The sequence below is a fragment of the Macrobrachium nipponense genome, chromosome 24 (assembly GCF_015104395.2).
Source record: "Macrobrachium nipponense isolate FS-2020 chromosome 24, ASM1510439v2, whole genome shotgun sequence".
Classification (NCBI taxonomy): Eukaryota; Metazoa; Arthropoda; class Malacostraca; order Decapoda; family Palaemonidae; genus Macrobrachium; species Macrobrachium nipponense.
Window position 1 is genome coordinate 64841038 of NC_061091.1, and position 23901 is coordinate 64864938.

A 23901-nucleotide genomic window follows, 5' to 3' on the forward strand; every position below is an offset into this window, starting at 1 on the left:
GATCAACATTCTAATTCTTATTGGTTGCATAAAAAGTGGGGACCCATTGTATCTTGAGGTCTCAGGTTTAATGGGAACAGGAGGGGATTCTTTAGCTTTCATTGGAGGGATCTTTTGGAAGTCTCCGTTTCTTTTTAAGGAAATGGAATGAAGATAATACACCTCTTCACAGCACTTGCAGACAAGCTTCTAAAATATAATTTAAAAAAATAATTTCAGTCCTAAATCTATCACGGAGCAGGAACTATTCATTCAATTCATTGCTCATGGCAATTGAATGGGGACCTTTTTTCCTAGAGGGGATTTGGCTTCAAGGAGTTTTTGTATTTTCCCAAACAAGAGATGACCCCTTCAGTCCTCACTTATATGCTTAAAACTTTTAGGGGGCACCTTTACATCCATAATGAAAGAAAACGTGTCTACTTTCCACACGTGAAAAATTCTGGAAAATATCCACTTATTAGGGAAGGTATTTGAATACCTCAGCCAGTGACAGTTGACTTGGAAACTCCCCTGGAAGTCCAGGAAAAAAAATGTCATGCGTGTAGGTATGTTATGCTTGGATGAGTGATCATCTCTGTCCCAAAACGTATAACTCATCTTCCCTCTAGTATCAATGTGCTTGATCAGATCTGGCAAGAAGTTTTGTCTACATTTTATATGACAAAATGGTTATAGCTTTGGCTGTTTTCAGTGCTCATGGAGGCCTTTCTCCATCCATGGAAATCATGTAATATTTCCTTATATATTGGGAAGACATATAGTACTGTATAATTTTTTATTAATCCTCAATGATTGATTTTCCATTTGACCATGAATTGCAATTACAGTGATATGGGTGGGAACACCAAAAATAAGAATTAAGTTAGAATGCTAATAGAATATTTCTCATCTGGAGCCAATTTACTTGATATTGGCTTGAAAAAATGAGATTTGAAAGTAGGTGCTCTCTTCTCTGAAGCTAGTTGCATTATTTAAAGTATCTGTTATTTGATAGGATTCCTAAGTACAATTTTTTATAGCTGTAACCAGATCAATCAATAAAGTTCTTGAACTTGACAGCATTTTCTTTTCACCAGCAAAATAGTACATGATGGTAAATTTTGCACAAGAATTTGGCAGGTTATTCAACTGTTTAGGTAATTTGAATAAATTTGAATCAAGTGATCCTGGATATATGTAAGAATTTCAAAAATGGAAATTCAGGTCATTGAAAGGAAATTACTTTTCCATGAAATATTATTGTTCTGAATTATGCTCTCATGCAAATATAATCTTGACAAATAAGTTATAAAGTTACCAAAGTATTCTTACTATTTAATGCTACTGGGTGTAGTTATTGCTTATTAACTAACCCACTTTAGTACTATCATTGTGAGAATTTATTCTTGACACCTTGTTTAAATTGTAAATTTAATCATCTTCCTGTCCACTGTGAGAGAGATTTTTGATAATTTTGCTCATTCTCAATGTTGAAATTTTGGCACTTATCGTGATTTATATGAAAATATTTCAAAACTGATAAAAGCTACACCCATGAGTTATTTATTGTTGTATTCTACATGAAATTATGCACATTTTCATATATAAAGCTTTATGTAACGGCTAATATAAAACGGTGCAAACATTATTACAAATTGACGAAAGAATTTCTGAGATTTTTGGCAGTTACTGCACGGACGTAAGGAAAAAGTTTTTTGAAAAATTCACCATAAATCGAAATATTGTGCTAGAGTTTTCCAATTTGTTGCAAAATGAAGGTAAATGATATAATATTACTAGAATGTAAGAGTTTTAGCTTACAATAGCGTTTTTCTACCATTTCGGTTGAGACAAAGTTGACTGAAGGTTGAAATTTTTGCACTTATCGTGATTTATATGAAAATATTTCAAAACTGGTAAAAGCTACACCCATGAGTTATTTGTTGTTGTATTCTACATGAAATTGTGCACATTTTCATATATAAAGCTTTATGTAACGGCTAATATAAAACGATGCAAACATTACTACAAATTGATGAAAGAATTTCCGAGATTTTTGGCAGTTACCGCACGGACGTAGTGAAAAAGTTTTTTCAAAAATTCACCATAAATCGAAATATTGTGCTAGAGACTTCCAATTTGTTGCAAAACGAAGGTAAATGATCGAATATTACTAGAATGTAAGAGTTTTAGCTTACAATTGCGTTTTTTGACCATTTCGGTTGAGTCAGAGTTGACTGAAGGTTGAAATTTAGGCACTTATCGTGTTTTATATGAAAATATTTCAAAACTGATAAAAGCTACAACCTTGGGTTTTTTTGTTGTATTCTACATGAAATTGCGCACATTTTCATATATAAAACTCCTTGTAATGGCTAATATAAAACGGTGCAAAAATTACGACAAAGTGACGAAAGAATTTCTGAGATGTGTTGCTGATGCGTTTTAGTGCGAGAAGAAAGAAATTCGCACATGCGTGCCTGGGTAACGCTTGTAAACAAAACAACAGCTTGATCCGTGTACTCCCAGCATCCCTCAAGGTGCGTGATTTAAAATTTTCCGCAAACTATGCGCCTGGGTAACACTTGTAAACAAAACAACCGCTTGATCCGTGAACTCCCAGCATCCCTCAAGGTGCGTGATTTAAAATTTTCTGCAAACTAGGCCTATAACTATTTTTCCACGAATATTTAAAAAAACTTTTTGTTGCCAACGTATCATACGTCAATTAAGCACCCGACAGACAATTTTAGTCGACGTATAATACATCCAGTCGGCGTTTAAGGGTTAATGACCATATGTTTTTCATCGATGACCATTTGGTCGATCGATTTTTTGAGCTTGTATCCATCATTAGAGGTTATCTACACTAGTTGGTGACCATTTTGCAAGCATACTTTTAAGTGTAATTAAGATAGTACTACATAATTTAAAAAGAATGTAGATGTTCATTTTATTGCTTTATCATTTTCATATCTCATTCTTACTGCCTGTAGTTCATGGAGTAGTTTTCTGCTTGGCCTAGTTGACAATTATGCAAGGCAATTTGTGAAGTGGTAGACGGAGGGTACCCACTCAAGGTTGATTGATGTTGCTGAAAAGTTTTATAAACTATTGAAAGTGGCCTTGGGACATAATGGTTAGGGAGATGACATTCTGTAAAATTGTAGGACATTGGAAGATGAAATTCAAAGTGTGTATATTTATTTGTGAGTTAAGAAAGACAGGGTCTGTGTAAATGGTGAGGCAAGGAAGAAAAAGAATGAAAAAATATTTATTGGTTAAAAGGTGTGTGCTATAGCTTTAAAAAAATTAGCAGAGTGGGAGTTTAATTATATAACATGCATGACAGAACAATCCTATTCAGTTTGCACAACAGTGCACGTAAAGTGGAGATAATAGGCCAAAGAGTTGGTTATAGGTAAACAATTAGTTGTAAAGATCTTTGTTCATATCAGCAGTTGCTTGGATAAAGGGGCAATGATAGGTATATTATTTGTCAGTAAAGTGAAGCAATTTGCAATGGAAGATCTCTTTACAAAAATACATACAGAAGTTGTTGGGTTAAGGGTCTACCTGGGTAGGACACTTAATCAAAATGTTTATCATGTGCTATGGATGCGCTTATACATTTCATCTGAAAAATATTGATTTATGAGGAGCCTTTTCTGGCTTTCCAGCAATGCCAACTCTATGGTCATGTGAAGAACGAAAAGTCTAGAGCATAAAAGTGTTTCACACTTTTACGAAAGCTAAACCTTCCTTGTTTTGAGGTCACTCTTGCGTTTGAACCAGGTGAAATAGGCTTTGAAATTTTTGCCCGATGGGAAAATTGATTAGAAAATGTTAAAATACACCTAATGGCTCATGCCGAAGACCACAAGTTAATAATACAATATCAAATCGGTAGGCATATAATTGCGCTTACTTGAAATATCATAGCTTCAGTTACTTATATCATAAACATTTTAACCTTGTCATGTATTTTTCATTGTACTTCACATTGGTATTTAAATCTTTTCTATTTCCTAATGAGTCTTTCATTTTTCTTTGCTAGTATTAAATTAAATAAGAGGTACATTTAAAAAGTGAAGATGAGTTTTAGTAAATGTAAACCTCCCCTACAGATGGAGCTGAGTGAAGTTCGTAGCTATGAGAGAAGGAAAAGCTTGGGAAACCTGTCAGACGCCGGCCAAATCTCCAGCAAGGTGCGACAGTGTGCTTACTGCAGTTACAGTACAGTAGATTCGTACAATTTCAGGAGACACATAAGGATACATACAGGCGAAAGGCCTTTCCCATGTACGTTCTGCTCATACCGAGCATCCACGAAAATCATTTTGCAGCAGCATTTGAATATTCACACGGGGGAGAAACCGTATGCTTGTCCCTTTTGTTCCTTCAGAACCTCGCGACAGAATGCGTTGACCATTCATATCAGAAAACACACAGGCGAAAAGCCCTATGCCTGTCCTTATTGCTTCTATCGTGCTGCCCAGAGTACTGCTCTTAGAGTACATTTGCGGAAACATCTTTTTGCCAATCAAGTGTAGGAAAATGAACTGTTTAACAAGTGTTATAGTTTTTGCTTCAAAGTACAGTATACGTACTGTATATTCTTTCTGATGCAATATCTTGAGTCATTAAGTGCTTCATTATTCTCAGAAAACTGTCTAAAGTATAAAATGGGACTGATGAACTAGTAGTGATATTATAGTTACATTGCTTTTTCTTTATCCCTGTAAGAATTCTTGGTATTTTAAAACACCTACAGTATTTGGAATAGGTTTTGGTTGATGGATGTGATATATAGTTATTCTAATATCTAGGACTATATATATGTGTGTTGTAGCCCAGTACATGAACTCAGATAATAACCCCTTACTAATCAAGGGTGGACTAGTTTTTTTGGCAAGCACAGTACTATTATTTTTTTCTGCCTCAGTTGCAGACCCTAGAGAATACTGTATTTCTAGAAACTAGTGCACCTATGTTTGGTACCAGTTTCTAATCCTAGATAAACTTTCAATGATTTCAGTCATTCCTTTCTTTTTTCATTTCCACTTTTACTGACATTTTGCATAAAATGTATAGGTTTTGCATAGAGGTTCTTTATGTTAGTACTACAGGTATTTTTTTTATTTAAAGTGAAAGTGATATCTATAGAATAATTATTCATAGAATACATGTATAGTACACATACGGGTTGTTTTCAAAACATTGCTCTTTTGGTAAAGAGTACATATTCCCTCAAATTAAGAATTAAGAAGAATTCTTATGAAAGACATTCATTTAATTTTTTTGGTGTTCTATATTAGAAAATGAGAAAGATATTAACTTTGAATGACCTTAGAATTTATGGTAGGACTATTTTGTTTATATATATATGTGTGTGTGTATATGTAATATATTAATATATATTAATATATATCTATATATATATATATATAATATAATATACATATACATATATTATATATTTTTTTCTTTTTTCTTTGAAATACTATACACTTGTACCTTCCTGCACCTGGGTTGAAAGGTATCCCATTGTTGAACCTCAGAGTATATAAGGTCACACTACTGTACCTGGTTCTGACCCCAGATCAATTTGTATTTTTCCTTGAAGTGCCAGTTGGGAATTCCTTTGGTGTTTTAATGTAGACTGCTGTTTAAACTGAGGGCTCTACAAAGTATTTTCAGACCTTCATTATTGTTTCTGTCAAGCAGTATTTTGTGCTTATTTTGTGTGGTTTTTTGCTTCAGTGTTGAGCTTGTACTCAAATCACGTGGCACCTGTGGGATTGTAAAGATTCCTTTTCATTAAAAAATGACATGCACCTGTGCAGTCTTGAGAGTAAGTGCCCAGCATTACCCTTTGTTTATGGTGTGCAGTATCACAGAGAGGACCGTCATTTCTTTCTATACTAGTTATACTTAATAAACCAGTTAGCTGTGCCCATTTTTGTGTGTAAAGTATAGCGAGTAATATCCTTGAAGTGAACTATCCCTGGAGGCAGCTGCAACTCAACAACAATAAAAGTGAAGGAAGATTATACTGAAGTTTCAAACTACACTTTGTTATACTGTGATTTGTGAGTCCAGAATTTGTGTATCAAGTTGTTTGGTTTAATGCTTGTTCTGTTTACACGTGGGTTGAAGTTTTGATGCCATCATTGTGATTGCGCAATGTGTAACATGAAAATAGATGTTAATTAAATATATTAAGTAGTCATACCATCTTTGTTTCCATTTCCTGGAATGAAAAGTAATGAACGATTGACCAAAGGTAAAGTGAGTATGTAAATGAAAATTCACACTTGTCGTGGGTAGGTGTTAATTATTGCAGTGATTGCGCAGTGTTGTTATACTTTAATTAGCAATTGATGGGACGCAAGTGACAAAGTAGGCAAATTGCTATAAAGTGGTCGGGGAGCATTTAAATGTTTGTCATATCCATTTAAGATACATGCCGTCCCCGAGTTACGACGGGGGTTCCGTTCTTGAGACGTGTTGTAACCCGAAAATTGTTGTAAGCCGGAACATCATAAAAAATCTAAGAAAACCATACTTTTAATGCTTTGGATGCATTCAAAACTATGTAAACTGCATTCTTATTGCGTTTTTCATAAAAAAAACTTCAAAATTTTGATTATTTTGCATTTTTGGTGTCATATTTCTTCTGCCAGATGAGTGTTGTAGGCGTCATAACCCTGGAAATAATTTCTGATGAATATAATTGAAAAGCGCCTTAACCTCGGAACGTTGTAAGCCGAGCCCGTCATAACCCAGGGACTGCCTGTATTCATCTTTGTTCCCCAATTTCTTAGTGATTTATTGTGTTGATAACTTATACATATCACATACAGATACTTATATACAGATTCAGTATTCCCATAGACTTTCATGATCTCCATTTATAACAGCTCCCACAATAGGCCTCATAAAACCTTGGGTCTTTAGGGACTTTAGTGGCTGGGAAAGGGAGGTGGGTAGCCAAAGATTCAGGTTTTGGGGAGATCCAGGTGTGAGGAACATCCTTTTATGGCTTGTACAGGTAATTTACAGAAATCCGCCAAATTTGTAGTTAGCCTTTTTGACAGGGGAGCTGGCAGGTTAGGTATCATATGCATATATCTAATTGTTTTATTTGGATTAGTATAGTTTCCCAACTCCTTATCAGCGTGCACTGATAAGGTGAAGCTATTTGAAGATCAACTAAGCTCGATATGTGGGAAAGTACAATATCTGGTGAAAATAGGTACTACGTGCAGGCAGTTATCATTGCCAATAAATGGGGATTGGCGCTATTATCACCAATTTTCAGTTAACATTGATTTTCAGTTATGCCATTGGGGACTGACTGCCTGTACAGTTCACCCTGGAGTTTGGGGGCATTAGGAACCACAACCACCCGCAAATAGCTAAAATCCGCGAATACTTGACACCCTCAAAAAATGTTGATAGCTACCTTTATAACTACTATGGTGAAAAATAATAAAATTACCCCTATATTCAGGAACAGTCTCTCTCTCTCTCTCTCCTTTTTTTTTTTTTTTTTTTTTTTTTTTGAGAGACGAGAGAGAAGAGAGAGAGAGAGACGAGAGAGAGAGAGAGAGAGAGAGAGAGACTGTTTGCCCAGACCCTTCATATCAATACGTATGTCAAAATAATTGACAGTTAAAGCTACGCTCCTCTCCTGCAATCTACCAGAAAAAGACTGGGAATTAAACAGTATTATGCTAAAATCTTACATAATTTATTATATTTTCCTAATGATTGAAATGCAAAAAGTTGTAATTATAGCGTGGACAATGTGTATCTCAGTGAGAGAGAGAAAAATGATACAACTCACCTTCTAATTTGTATACAAACCATCTGAGCTACCAGCTGTATGATTGGCTAATTCCAACCCTCCCAGTCAATAACATCTCATCGTGGAGAGAGAGAGAGAGAGAGAGGGAAGGTGGGGGACGGGGGCTAGTTTGCTCAAGGTCTGTGATTAGCTACTTCAGCCAATAGTGTGTTGTTATGGATCCTACGTCAAAGCAGTGAAAAACATTGTAACAAGTACATGTGTATACATGTGCTCATATGGTGATAGCTTCGTAACCTTCTTGGAGTTTGTTTCATATTTTTAATTACAGATATACAGTAATTCATATTCCATTAAAAGATATAAAGTATAGAGAGTTGGGAGTTACTTTACTTTATATATAACAAAGTAAAATTATCTATGAATTATTGGAGAAAGGGAAGAATAATTTGAGAGAGAGGGTAAACTGATGCATATTATGTCTACATGTATACATAAAAGTATCATCCTTGATTACTTACAGTAATATTTTAATATTTCAATACATAGCACTTTAATGAGGAGGTCCCTCATGTACAGAGGTGAGAGAAATCAGTTCATCACCAATGCAAAGCATTAAAATCTGATCTTTCTGTATTCAGCAACAACACCAACAACAGCCTCGTGAAGCAGATTTGTATTTGGAATTCCATCATACATTAAAATCTGTAAAATCCTGGTATCTTTTACCCACAGTTTATCTCTCTCTCTCTCTCTCTCTCTCTCTCTCTCTCTCTCTCTCTCTCTCTCTCTCTCTCTCTCTCTCTCTAACACTTGTATTTAAATATGAATTGAAAAGAAATACATTTTATTGATGTTGTGCTGTATTTACATTAGTAATTGAAAATTAGTAAATATTTATCATAAAAATTATTTAGTCACAAAAAGGACATTAAAATACTTACAGTAATTAGTTAGTATTGTTCAATGAAAAAATCTGCGAATGATCAAATTCCACAAATAATATGGAGATAAGTTCCATAGAAAAATCCACGAATAGGTGAAGCCACAAACAGCAAATCTTTATAATAAATAACTTATTTGAGGAACAATTCCATATCAGTGAAATTAACTTTTATCTATACAAGCCCAGCTGAGAAAATGTAAACATTATGGTTGCACTCATAGCAACCTTTTATTTTTCGGTAACCTTTCAGAAATTTTAATGGTAATTTTATTATGGTAGTAAGTAATAACTTCTAATTTTAAATTTAAAATTGGCCTCATATTTTCTTTTCACTGGTGGTGCCATGAATGATATAGGTACATGGTAAGTTAGTAAGAAATTTTAACTGACTTAGTTTGTGATTGTTGATGAAGTACAGGCACTCCTTGCTTATCAGTGACATTGATTAATGGATTTCATTTTTTTGACACATGGCTAACAATATCATTAACCAGATTTTCGGCAATGGTAAGCAATTTTTGGCATAGGTAAGCAGTTATAAGCGGTTCGGGACTTACGTCATTGTAAACGCCATTTACGTATTACCATAATTATTGCGATGCATCAGTGGCACTCAGCCGGGAACGGAACCCCGCCATTAACCGGGGACTGCCTTACATGTACAGGTAAATGACTATTATAGTAATATATCAGGCTGTTTGTAACTAGTATTTAGAACAATTCATATGAATATAATTATAATATATCAGGCTGTTTGTAACTAGTATTTAGAACAATTCATATGAATGATAATTAATTACAATAAATATCATATTGTCCTTAGGGGTCGTTTGTGGTTGGTGATGAAACGTAAACAAAACAATGGGTTCCCCTTTTAGGCAACATGTTAGGAAAAACATGAATAGAATTGGCTTGAATTTGTAAGGATACTGCAAGTAAAACTGCATTTGTTATAACATCTTTACATAACCAATATTTCATAAGAGACCTGTTGTAAAAGCTAGCCTATACACACATGGTTTTGTAATTTAGCAGTAATCTTATACTACAGATATGAGATAAATTCCTGAAAACTTTCCATAATTTTTTACCTAGTCATATCTTAAGGTTATATATGGTAGTCATTTTATGTGATTGGTAAAATGGGATTGTATGTGTAGTACAGCTAAAAATAAACTTATGTAGAAATAACTAATTTTAGGTAAACAAAAAAAAAAGTTATCAACTGCAAAGTAAGATCCCACCAACCTTTACAGATGAGCCTTCAAAAACCAGCCTCCAATGCATGGACTCAACAGTCAGCATCATTCATGGATGGACAGTGGAGTAGTACTTCCGCCTTCCCAGACCAACAGCAATATCATCTTCCAAGAAAAACTTCATCTCATAGTACATTGGGATCAGGAAATTCTTCTCTACAAGATATCCCTGGAGAAAGGCAGTTACTTCAGTGCCAGTATTGTGATTTTAAATGTACTCAGATATTCAAGTTGCAGAGACATTTGCGGAAGCACACAGGTGAGAGACCTTATTCCTGCCCCTACTGCACTTACAGATCAGCTGATAGAACAGCACTGAAGAATCATGTACGCCGGCATACTGGGGAAAAGCCATTCCATTGCCCCCATTGTAGTTACAGTGCTGCCAGGAGGTCCACCCTAAAATATCATATCTCTACACACAGGTTATGAACATCTGTTGTGTTCAGTACTGTATAAATCATACCAGAAACCACCATCTGTTGTTGTTTTTAATGTTATAGGTTGAAGAGTGTGTGAGGTTGACGTGTTAAATATTTATCACTTCTGATGTTAATGGTATTTGTTTTGTGATGTGCTATGCTGGAGAAAATGAAAATTGGCCTTTCATATGTACTCTGCACACCCTTGTCAACTCCAGGAAGAAATACTTTGTTATTTTATTTTTTTATGCTATTTCAAATTTGATACTATTATGAGCTATAACAGACAATTTATAAGACAAGAACAGTATAAAATTTTAGTTCAAGGGATGGTGATACTAGAGATGAATCTTTGTTGTATATATGTTAACTTCTTTCTTTCAAGTTACATCTTAGATTTTGTGTGCATATTCTGTATTTCTGTTTCATTTTGCAAGTTTGTTTGTTTGTTTAGCATAATTTTGTGCGTTACTGATACCTCTTTTGTGACAAGTGTATTTTCAAATAAAGTGTATTATTTAGTCTGAAGTTTTCATAACTATAAAGAAAAGCCCCATTAAACCTGTATGGGTTTTGAGCTCAGCTCACAAGTAAAGTCACAAGGTAGTATTCCAAATGTTTTGATAATCCTGTGTCTGAAATTCTTGGCAAAGAATTGATTCAATTCTCATATACAGTGCTGTACATTCAGCAAATTCATTCCTGCTTTCTGCTGACATCACCTGAATTCCAATGTAGTACCTCTTTTGTTTTCTGTTTCTTTTTATTTGTTTATTTATCACTTTTTCCTATAACTTGTCTCTCTGCAGGCTGATTTCCCTTTGGAACCCTTTTGGGTTTGTAGTCTGTTGACTGTTTGCAAAAGGGCTTTCAGCTGGAGTTTTAAAGAAAGAAATGCTAGCCATATTTTTCTATCAGATGGCAACCAGGATCTTGCATTTTTTATTCAATGGAAGAAAGTGATATTGCTTAAGTTCTGTGAGCAGTATTTTAGTTGTATGCATGAATATTGTGTTTTTGCATTGCTGTTGTAGTCTCTTCTTTTGTCTTTCAGAAGATTCTCCATTTTGTAAGAGTCAGTCTTTGTGATACTAAGAGCATATTAATTTGGTTAATATGTATACATATTTTTAAGGTGGTAGGCGTAGCATAAAGAAGCAGGTTTCCTGCCTGTTCTCCTGCTAAACAAAGCAGCATTTGATAACACCTTTTCAAGCCAAGTAATAAGAGGTATACATCACAAATATAAAGTTAATGGCACTCATAAATTTCTAATAGTTAACTGTTAGAGAAAGAAAAAATCTAAGGATTTCCTGATTCTTGAGTTAGTGACTGAGAATCTTGGTTCTTATTAAACTTCATTTGTGGCGCTTGTCTAGCATTTTCCATGCCATAGTGCGCTGATTTCCGGTTATCAGCGCCAATAATAGAGTTATGTCGCCCATACCTACCTAACAGAGGTGCCATTAACCAGTTATAGGCACCATAAATCACCAATTTTTGGTTATTGGTGATTTTTGCTAATCATCAAGCCTTCTGAATGGAACCTCCGCCGATAACCGGTTACTGCCTGTATAAGGCTTGAGCCACCAATGGCTCTCAGGGGCCCCAAGCAAAAATTGCATTTGCAAATCCCAAGACAGGCATAGGTACCTCGAGCTAAGATTATGCAAAAGTACTTTAGGTCCACATTAGTATCGACAAGTGTATATAATGAAAGCTTGTCAAGAAAAGGATCATGGCAGTTGCATCTGGTGCCGGAAAGGCTTTCCAAGGCCATACAGGTGGTGATAACGTGAACAGTATGAGGTCTTCATTTGGCAGGAGGTTCTTTCTATCTAGTCCTACATGTGCTTTGTCCTTTTTGAAGAGGAGGGGGGGAGAATTGTATAATTATTAAGTAAAGTCCACGGAAAGTGTGCATTTCCGCATTTTGATGATGATGTTTGAACCAGTGAACAAAAGCCAGTGGTCCAGAGTCATACATTTTGAATTTTCATCTGCCTACTGATCTTTGGAAAATGTAGAATTTGGGTATTCTGAAGTCACTATGCCATTTACAAGACTTCCATGGTAAAAAGAGCAATGTTACCACAATTGAATACCAAAGAAATTTCATAGCTGCAACTGTATTACATATATAGAAATCAATGCTGATTAATAAGTAACTTGCAAGAAAATACCATTTCATGAAAGATGAAGCATTTAATCCAAAAGAGCACATGAACATCTGTTTTCTTAGAGTAGAATGTTAAAAGCCAAATTGAAACAATACAGAATTCACCTAAGATATGAGATGCCCTTTAGAAATATGGCACATATGATTTTTTTACTTACTATTTACCTGTGTAGGCAGATTATTGGCATTCAAAAGGCAGCATTCCACCATTCTACAGATTGTCATTTGATCTTTTTGAGCTTGGCGTTTGGCTTAAATTTTGACAGTAACAGTATTAAAATAAAAATACTATAGTACTGTAGTTCATCAGATTAAAGAGTGATGATCTTCATTGCATTTAAATATCTTTTTAATCCCTAAAATGTGTGGCTCAGAATGATGCAGGTCTGATTTTTCTTTATGATTTAGATCCTGAAATATTTTATCAACGTATAAAAAAATATTTGAACTTAAAACAAAATAAGAAAAACATTTGTAACTATCCTATTACACTTTTTACAGTTTGAAAAGGTTGTGGTGCCTACAGGAAATGTTATGTAATTTGAGAGCAGATGTAATTGCTCATCATACTGATGCACCTCCTTAGAAAGTGGCTGATATCTTATTCCACTTGAGGAAGAAATACATTCTTTAGTTCTCTTTTATTTCATTCTTGTCTTGAAGATGATTTTTTAAGTTATGATGCAAATTACCAAGAACCTTCATGAAGAGATGGGTTGGGGGCTATTTCACTGTTTCAGGGGGTTACCTCATCGTGTTTTTACTGAAACTGACGTATATTTACAGGTTGGCATGGCTGCCAAACGAAAATTTAGGGATGAATGGTTGACGTATGTGGAATTCCAGCCATGGTTGTCCCGGGTTGAGGGTGACGCCACAAAAGCAGTGTGCACCACATGCATGAAGCTGTTCAGTGCAGAGATCACAACGATTAAACGGCACAAAGTAATGGTCTGAGGAAGACATTTTTTTAGGCAAAATCTGTTTCAGATTGTGTTGTTAGTAAACTGGCTCATTTCTGATATACTTGGCATAAATTTTTCCTTTGCTCTATCAAGATCACATACCTAATAATTCTTCAAATATTAAATTCCTGTATTTGTTGTGTCTTTTCTACTCAAGGTAACGCAGGGGCACGTCACCAATGAAGCGCACCGGCTTCAGAGAGCCGGGCACAATGCGCGGCTGTAAATCAATCACTCTTGATGTCTACCAGTCTGTCTATTACCCCAAGGTGGCTGTGTCATGATTCTGGAAGACAAGAGTTGCTGTTTTCACACATCTTTAGGCAGACTTGCCTAAAGAAAGCATTACCCTTCAGAATGTAAAAGAAATTCAAGATTTAGGGAAACATCAAGACCCTGAAATGTTAGAGAGAATGAATCTTTTTATCTGTGATGGCTTATAAATAGCCAGTACAGTCTGACGTCTTTGAACTGGCTCCCTTGGGGCCAGGCCACTGCTGGACCACAGAAAATCTCGGATGACAGAAATCACCCTTAAAAAATCCTTATGTAAACAAAGTCTTACCAACTCATCCCACATATACGTATTGCTGTGTTATCAAAAGTAGAACAAAACTTATGAATAATCACTGTCATATTAGGTAAAGTTCCCTATGAAAATTCTAGCCTGACCCTTAGTATCTCCCCGGAAATGCTTACACCTTCGGTTTGTCGGAGCTTTAACCACTTTAATTGCACACTTTTGAGTTATGATCTCCTGGCACCTTTCAATGTTTTCTGGCACTTCAAACATTTTTGGCTTTTATTTTCAGCAAAAACTTAAAAATCTGTTTTTTAAACCTGCACATGAGAGAGAGAGAGAGAGAGAGAGAGATATTCTTGACCCTGCATAGGTTGTTATACCGAAAGATATCCTTTTACAAAATTCAAATAACAGTTATATTAAGAATATGTACTCATTTTAACCTTAAAACGCCGGCGGAGCGGTAAATAAAAAAATGACTCCCGTATGCCGGAGGGGTTTGAGAGTGAGCGCGTAAGCGGAAAAAATATTTTTTTCAAAAAATCACAGCGCGCTTAGTTTTCAAGATTAAGAGATCATTTTGCTCCTTTTTTTGTCATTGCTTGAAGTTTAGTATGCAACCATCAGAAATGAAAAAAATTATCATTATCATATATAAATAATGCGATATATGATAGCGCAAAAACGAAATTTCATATATAATTGTATTCAAATCGCGCTGTGCGCAAAACGGTTGAAGGTAACAAGTTACTTTTTTTTCGTTGTAATGTGCACTAAATTGCGATCATTTTGATATATAACACATTGTAAAACAATAAAAGCAAACACAGAGAAAATATTATACACAAAATAATGCATGAATTCTTAACGCGCTTACGTAAACACATATTTTTTTCAAAAATTCACCATAAATCTAAATATTGTCCTAGAGACTTCCAATATGTTTCAAAATGAAAACAAATGATTGAATATTACTATACTGTAAGAATATTAGCTTACAAATGCAGTTTTCGACCATATCTGACGAGCTAAAGTTGACCGAATGTCGAATTTTTTATATATATATTTTTTTATATGCAATTATTTCGGAAATAAGAAAAGCTACAACTTTCAAATATTTTTCGTTTTATTCTACATGAAATTGCGCACATTTTCATATATAAAACTCTATGAAATGCCTAATATGAAACGGAGCAAATATTCCGAGAATGGGACTTACGCATTTCGGAGATTTGTGGCGGAGAATCCGCGCGCGGAGGGAAGGAAAGTTTTTTTTTAAAATTCACCATAAATTTAAATATTGGGCTAGAGACTTCGAATTTGTTTCACGATGAAGATAAATGACTGAATATTACTAGACTGTAAGAGTTTTATCTTACAATTGCGTTTTTCGACCATTTCGGTAGAGTCAAATTTGACCGAACGTGGTTTTTTTTTCTATTTATCGTGATTTATATGCAAATATTTCGAAAATGAGAATAGCTACAACCTTCAACTATTTATTGTTGTATTATACATGAAATTGCGCACATTTTCATATATAAAACTTTATGTAACGGCTAATTTAAAATGGTGCAAACATTACCACAATCGCACGTATGATTTTTTCGGAAGAGCTACCGCGCGGACGTAAAGAAAATGTTATTTTTTTCCTAAATTCACCATAAATCGAAATATTGTGCTAGAGACTTCCAATTTGTTGCAAAATGAAGTTAAATGCTTGAATAGTACTAGAATATAGGCGTTTTAGCTTACAATTGCGTTTTTCGACCATTTCGGTAGAGTCAAAATTGACCGAAGGTTGAAAATTTTTCACTTATCATTTTTTATATGAAAATATTTCAAAATTGATAAAAGCTACAACCATGGGTTGTTTTTAGTTGTATTGTGCATGAAATTGCGCACATTTTCATATATAAAACTTTATGTAACGGCTAATTTAAAATGGTGTCAAACATTACCACAATCGCATGTATGATTATTTTCGGAAGAGTTACCGACGCGGACGTAAGGAAAAAGTTTTTTCATAAATTCACCATAAATCGAAATATTGTGCTAGACACTTCCAATTAGTTGCAAAATTAAGTTAAATGATTGAATATTACTAAAATATAAGAGTTTTAGCATACAATTGCGTTTTTCGACCATTTCGGTAGAGTCAAAGTTGTTGACCGAAGGTTGAAATTTGGCACTTATCGTTATTTATATGAAAATATCTTAAAACTGATAAAAGCTACAATCATGAGTATTTTTTTGTTGTATTCTACATAAAAATGCGCACATTTTCATATATAATACTCTATGTAACGGCTAATTTAAAATGGTACAAAAATTATGTCAAAGTGACGAAATAATTTCAGAGATGTGTCACAGATACTTTTTAGTGCAGCAAGAAAGAAATTCGCGCTTGCGCGCCTGCGTAACGATTGTAAACAAAACAACACCTTGATCCGTGAACTCCCAGCATCCCCCAAGGCGCGTGATTCAAGAGTTTTCGGCTGGTAGGCCTAAAAGTATTTTTCCGCGAATTTTTAAAAAAACTTTCGTATGTCGACGTAAAATACGTCCAGTCGGCACCCGAGAGACAAAAAATGTCGACGTAAAATACGTCCAGTCGGCGTTTAAGGGTTAATAACTACTATATGCAGTTATTCATGCATTATTATTATATATATATTGGACATGATTCAGACCATTAGGGATGTGATTTGGACAATGGAACGTGATTCATATGGCCATGGACGTCACTTTAGCCATTCTAGACAACCCTCATCATCAAAAGGCATGCCATCTCCTACAAGAGTTTTACAGCCGAGTAGGTCTTATGCTCCAGTAATGATGAATCCAGCAGAAGGAATAAATAGAGCTCTCTGCAAACAGGAGCCTGAAGATTTAGTAAACCAAGAACTTTTCCCTACCTATGCTGAAGTTACTGACCTCATTTGTGAGTCTTAATAATTTATCGATGAAGCCAGCAACTCCTTTCTGGATTGTTCCTATGGGTGTAGAATCCTTGCTTGGTTCTAAAAAGGATTTAAAGACATTAAGTGACTAGCCATGTTCAAGTCATGCAGATTCAGTTCTTCATCATGGTAATACATACATACCTTGATATCAGGTAGGAACAATTCTCTTCGATTCAAGCTTCTCCCTCCTATGCTTCCTCGCCACAAAAAATTCCATTTAACACCCAATGTAGCCCTCTTACCTAGACATGAATCCAGATGTACGTATTTCATTTAAGTTCAGGACTGACTTTAGATCAAGTTAGGGCAGAAGGTCCCTCCCTTACTCCTCAAGAAGCATCCAACTTGGAGTTGACTGCCACTTCTGTGTTGCAAGCTGCCTTGTGGCTGGATTTGTGGTTGACAGCAGTAGCCAAGATTTCTGCGGCAAAGAAAACCAATCCTAGTGCTTCTTATACGTATTAGATTATGTATTACAATCGGGAGCTTAGCGATTGTGATAAATCTGAAGGAGACCAATCTTCATCCCAATCAAAAGGTTATTTACCTGGGATTGATCACAGACAGCTTCATTGAGGTTTTCCCTTTGGACCAGAGGACCAAGAAGTTCTCGATGGTGGCTTGTTCCTTCCTTCAGAACAGTGCCAACCAATATGGCAGCAGTGGCAAGTGCTTCTGGGTCTCTTGACCTCCTTATAGAAGCTTGTACCTCATTCATGGTCACCTACCTACATTTTTTATCCCTGCAGTGGAGGCTGAAAGAATTTTGGTTGTCATCAAAGGTGAAGGAAGATCTAGTGGCCTATGTGAACAAACAGGGAGGCTAGTATCACGTTAAATTCACGTGCTGACAGTGCAGCTGTATCAGTGGGTAATACAAAACTCTGTGGTATTGTCAGCCAGGTACATTCCAGGCAAGAAAAATGTAGTGGCCAACAAACTAAGTTGTCAGAATCAAGTTCTAGGTACAGAGGGGTCTCTACATCAGAAGGTAGCGGGCAGGCTCGTCCATCTGTCGGGGAGACCAATAATGGACTTATTTGCCACAAGATTCAACAGAAAGTTGGTCTATTGTTCAGTGGTTCCAGATTCATTCGCTGTATCGGAAGACGGCCTACAACATCCGTAGGACAATCTGGAAGTCTACACATTCCCTCCATTTTGCATAAGCTGCCATGTCTAGAACAGAGCGATGATTTCTCAGAATCTCAGAATGACCCTAGTAACTCCTTTGTGGCCTCAAGCAGAATAGTTCCCAGAATTGCTAACTCTGCTGTCAGCAGTTCTGAGAGAAATTTCCACATGGCCCAGTTTCCTGTGCCAACCTCACATGGAAAGATTTCATTATTTGGTAGGGTCCCTATCTCTTCACAACTGGAGACTATCCAGTATCTCCTGCAAGCGAGAGGCATTCCTCATAGAACAGCAGCAGAGATGTTTGGCTATCTCAGATTCTACCTCAGCCATGTACCAGGGAAAATGGGTCCATCTACTGTGATTGGTATCATTGATGTATTTTTTTTTTTCAGTCGGAACTATTCAACAGATAGCTGATTTCTGGTTTCCTTCACACAGAGAAACACATTTGTTTCTGACATTAAGGGTGATAGGGCTGCCCTGGGAGTGGTTCTTCAATTTGAACCTAACCTCCTCTTGGGAAATCTCAATATTGCTCAAAAGTTTTGAACAGTATTGTTCCCCTAGAGAACTTAAACCGTCAGAAGCTTAACCCTCATGACAGTATTTCTATTGGCTTTAGCTCTTTTGAAGAGAGTGGGAGAACTTCATGGTCTGTCTTTTGATGTAAAACATACCAGGGGTTGGGGGTAGCCTTCAAATTTATCCTAGAATTCATAGCTAAGACCCAAAATCCCTCGGTTCATGATAAAAGATTTTATTCCTTTTCTATCCTTTCCCTGGGAGATTTGTTGACAACCATCCAAAAGAATTACTTCTCTGTCCCGTAAGGACACTGCAGACCTAACTTAAAAGGACTTGTCATCTCAGACCAAGGTGTCGAAGACTTTTTGTAAGTACATGCTGAAACAGTATCTAAGAATACCATCTCCTTTTGGTGACTGTGTGAGGTAATTAGACATGCCAATATGTCTTCTTCAGCCTCTAAGGCCAATGCAGTGCATGCAAGAGCAATGATCTTAAGGCTATAGGCCCCTCCTTGGCATTCAAAAATAAGTGGTTTGTTGAGAAGATTTTGAAGGCTGGTTCTTGGCTCTACCAAACCACCTTACATCCTTCTACCTAAGGGATGTTGCCCACAGGTCCTTGGACACTTTTTCTTGGGTCTGGTGTCGGCTGCTCAACAAATTCTGTAGCTCATTCAGTGTCTCTAGTGGGAGTTTTTATCTAACCTAAGATGATGGTATGAGAGTGAGTGTGATTGTGATGACTGATCTTTTTCCTTTCCCTTTTCCCCTTCTTGTCTACCAGTAGGCAGTGAGAAGACTGGTCCATCATAATGTGGAACTGGCTAGATACAGGTGAGTGAGCAGCCTTATTTTAGAGTTTTTAATATATCATACACGAATTTAACCTATCAGCAGGAAGTCCTTCCCCTCTCTAGCAAGGAGAGAGAGGAATGATAACAAATAAGGCTAGGTGGCTACCTTGGTTTGTTATCCGAACAGATCGTTAACTTCCTCACATGCAATGAATCTTGACATTGCATTTTAGCCCAGTGATCTGACTGTAGGATACACATCCTATATTCAACAGGTCAGAGGCTTGTCCACTTCCTATGCATCCACCCATCCAGGAAGTTGAGCCTCCAGTCAGTTCAAGACTCTCCTCCCACCAGAAGTGAGTATCTTTATGTTAAGACCCAGACTTGTTGCACATGAACAAATGACAGATTTATAGTTGATTTGTATTTTTCATAACAAACAAACCTGTGGTCTTAACATAGACCGCCCACCTCTAACCACCCCTCAGATGTTTGTTCCTGGGGGAAGAAAACTGGCTATGTCACAGGGCAAAGCAGGTCGATAACCAAGCTTCACACGTACCAACAGATAAATCACAATGGCACTGATTCCTTGCGTTACAATTTTAATTGTTTTTTACCGGTTTCCAGGTGGTGCCAGAAGATATATCTTTATGTTAAGACTACAGGTTTGTTTGCTATGAGAAATACTAATCACCGTAATTACAAATTTGTCATATTATAATTTATGAATATAGCATTCAGGTGCCATTTGCATTCTGATAAAGTTTTCTTTCTCAAAATCATCAGCTGAAATGCGTATCGTTTCTTCAACCACAGCTACAATCATAAATTTAGTGGCATACTTTCATAACACAACTGTAACAACAAACGTTACTAGACGTGTTAGTTACGGTAACTGACATCGGCAAATGATTGTTTCTCGATTTGATTGTGTAAATCAATTTTTACTTGTTGTTTATGCCAGTGTCTTACATATATAGTAGTAAGTGGTTGTTAATTATAAGAAATAATAATGAATTCTTAGACAAGTTACAAGGTTGGTGAGCCTGATTTAGTGAATAAAGATTCATATTAATAATAGCTAACTCAGATGTAATAGCTTAAGCATTATCAGTGGTATCTACCAAAACTACCAATATATATACAGGCAGCGCTCAGTTAACAGTAGTATCAGTTTTACGGCGCTTGTCTAGCGACGCGGTTAACTGGATTTTCGGTGCCACTCTCTGGTTAGCAGTGCCAATTTCTAGTTAACAGCAGCGCCAATCTGTGGTTAATGGCGCCAATATTCAGTTAGCGACGCTGTTAACCAGATTTTTAGTGCTGTTATCGCTGATTTTGGTTAACAGCAATTTTCGGTTAGCCGCATCGGCTGGGAACGGAACCCCCACTGTGTTAACCAAGGGTTGCCTGTGTACTGAAAATACATATCCCACTACTATACACGATGTATGCGTGCGACAAAATCTTGTTTTTGGATGAAATTTTAATGATTGCATGACACACAAGTACTACTGCACGCAAATTACGGTTCTTTTGTGTGCTATATATATATTTTGTTTTTTTGTTAGCAATAAACTGTTTGTATATTTATGGAGCAAGCTTCACTTCCAAAACCTGAAAGAATCCAAACTGAAACGTGTAGCACCGCCCTTGTAAGTTGCTTAAGAACTATCGGCGGCTGATTCAAAATTGTCCTGATTAATGGGAGTTCCTGGACCACGGTGGGCCAGATTGAAAAGTTCGAACTGTATACTAATGATCTCTTATCCAGGGAAGAATATATAAATACAGGCAGTCTCAGGTTACATTAGGTTCAGGTCAAGTTGTTCTGGAATGAAGGCACTTGCCTCATGGTACTGTTAACCTGCTTTACAGCGCTGTAACCCGGACTTACAGTGCTGTTGCTATTTATTCCCATTATAATTATGATGCTTCGAGTTAAGGCAACTTTCTGCTAAAACCCGTGGACTGCCGGTAATTAAAGATTTGTTTTTTTAAAATATACTTACCTCTTCATTAAACATAGCTTTTACTACTGCTGGTGCAGAAGTAAAAGCTACATAATGGTTAGGTAAGGGTCATTTAAAAAATAAACATTATACCTTATAAACTGGTATGATGCTTCTCCAGAAACTGAACATTTTCATAACTGGGTCCATGCCTCATGCAGGCTTTCTTGACCCTTTGTTAGTACCTGAGAATGCAAGAAGGTTCTGTAGTGAACCCTGTGTTTAAATTAGACTTTAAGGAAAATGTACAAAAAGAGGAAACCCCAATACTGCAGTATCTCCTCTTCCACAGCAGCAGATAAAATGTTAATCAACAAGCTCTCTCTCTCTCTCTCTCTCTCTCTCTCTCTCTCTCTCTCTCTCTCTCTCTCTCTCTCTCTCTCTCTCTCTCTCTCTCTCAAATGAAAATTTGGGTCAGTGATTAGTTTTATTATTGAATACTTAATTGATTCTTCGAATGCGCGATAATTAGAACATTACAGAAATGCTGTATTTTTTCAGAAGCAGTCTACTTTGAATAGCAAGTGTTTGGGGAATGAAAGGATCAGCGTTGATTGGATAGTTTCATTCCAATCAGTAAGCTTCCAGGCAAATATTATTATGGGTACAGGTAAATACTTGAAGTTATTTCGGGGAAAAGTTAATTGGTCCTTTATAATGTAGTGTTTATTATTATTATTATTATTATATTATGATAATTATTATTTTGAAGTTAAGCGTTTTAAGAATCACATGAATCATTTTGAAAGGAAGGGGGTTCTTTTAAGACTGGCCTTTGCTCATTGATGAGCCCATATAATACTATGTAGTTATGTTGTTGATTCCTAATGTATTGCTGAGTTTGGTTCCTGGACTTTGCTCTTACGTAAGAAAAAAATTATGCATTTTCAGAGGCTGTACTATACAGAATGTAATTACCTAGTACTACTCCCCCTCTGCAATGGACACTTGTCATGAATTGGTAAATTTTCATAAATAATGTAGGTGACCATGGGAGCTTGCTCTCAACAAGTATGATGTTCATTTCTAGCACATACAATCATTTCTCATTCTCTAGGAGGTTGCTTTGTTCGTTAAATACTGATGTGAGCAGTATTTGAAATAAAAAGATAATGATCCCGTAAAGGAGGGGTGGTTATACCGTATGTACTATTTGCATACAATTTCATAATGCTATCTACAAATATTAGGCCACAAATATCATTTGATAGTGAACTCTTTTTACTTTGGGAATAACTTGCACCCAAGGGTGAGTCATAAATGGTAAGTACACTAGCTTGTGCAGAAGCATTTATACAGTGCTTATACAATATACTACGTACTATATAAATAATTTCTACAATACATACAGAAACAAATACGTACAGCAATCAGTGTCTTATAACTTTGATTGTTTTTAACCGGTTTCCAGCTGGCGTAGAAAATTGTTAAGAAAGAGGGTTTGTTAGCTAGAACAAATTGATTAGAAATTTGTCATTTTTTTAAACATTTGTATGAGGAATGCATTACGTTAAATTGACTTACCAAAGGAACTCTTGTAACCCTGCTGTACCTACCTACAGTACATATAAGCAGCAGCAATGTACCATTTTCTATTTAAGATAATTGATCTCTCTCTCTCTCTCTCTCTCTCTCTCTCTCTCTCTCTCTCTCTCTCTCTGGTGTGAATTTAACAGGGTTTTTAACATAGTTGCAGTTGGTTTTTAATTTGATCTATAAAATAATGTTTAGAAATTATGTCTTCTGCGAAGAGGTAGTTAAAGTTTGAAATCGTGGTCATGTAACAAAGTATTACTCTGAAATGTTATTTTACTTATTATTTATATTTTTGGTGTGCTTAGCAAAGATTCAGTTTTACATTTGAAAAACTGCTAATTTTTTCTGAGATAGTTTTTTGTAGCCTGCTGTCTTCAAAATTCATGTAAGGACCATTTCCTAAAATCAGTATCATTTTCAACTGAATTATTTTGCCACAGACAACAGACCAAATAGTTTTCCTAGAAGTACATGCACCGTCTCTCCTCTATAAATTTTTACTACGCCAGAAAACAGTTAATTTTCTAGGTTAGTTTTGTCACAATAAAAATGAAATTATGAGTGACCTAATATTTTTTAGGCTGAACCATAAGGAGATATAATTGGAATGAATTTTCCACTTCCATTGCCAACCAACAGGGTATTCTCAACCTTATGGTGAAGAAAATAACGTTTGAAGGTAGTACTCTCTTATGTATAAACTCCACCTTCCTCTTGAATAATGCTTTTAAGATCATCAGTTACATAAGCGGAGTGAACTTTACAGTCAGTTACATAAGTTGAGTAGTATATATAACAAAAATTGTTGCATTTACCATGCTTTTGCAAGCAACT

The 23901-nt window shown here is 35.9% G+C and overlaps 1 protein-coding gene across 20 annotated transcripts in view; it reads left to right on the plus strand.

Moving 5' to 3' along the window:
* The window catches only part of LOC135205696 (zinc finger and BTB domain-containing protein 7C-like), a 262909-nt gene that overhangs the window by 143557 nt on the left and 95451 nt on the right, over positions 1–23901 (plus strand). Inside the window, exons 6-7 of one of the 20 annotated variants that reach the window (XM_064236668.1) lie at positions 13388–13546; positions 13724–13807. The exons of 18 other annotated variants lie outside the window; for them this stretch is intronic. In XM_064236668.1, the coding sequence (XP_064092738.1) occupies positions 13388–13546; positions 13724–13792 (228 nt within the window). In that variant the 3' untranslated portion in view covers positions 13793–13807. Of the gene's footprint in view, positions 1–9997; positions 10944–13387; positions 13547–13723; positions 13808–23901 lie in introns of those variants that run through there. One more of the 20 variants, XM_064236626.1, reaches the window with a different exon arrangement.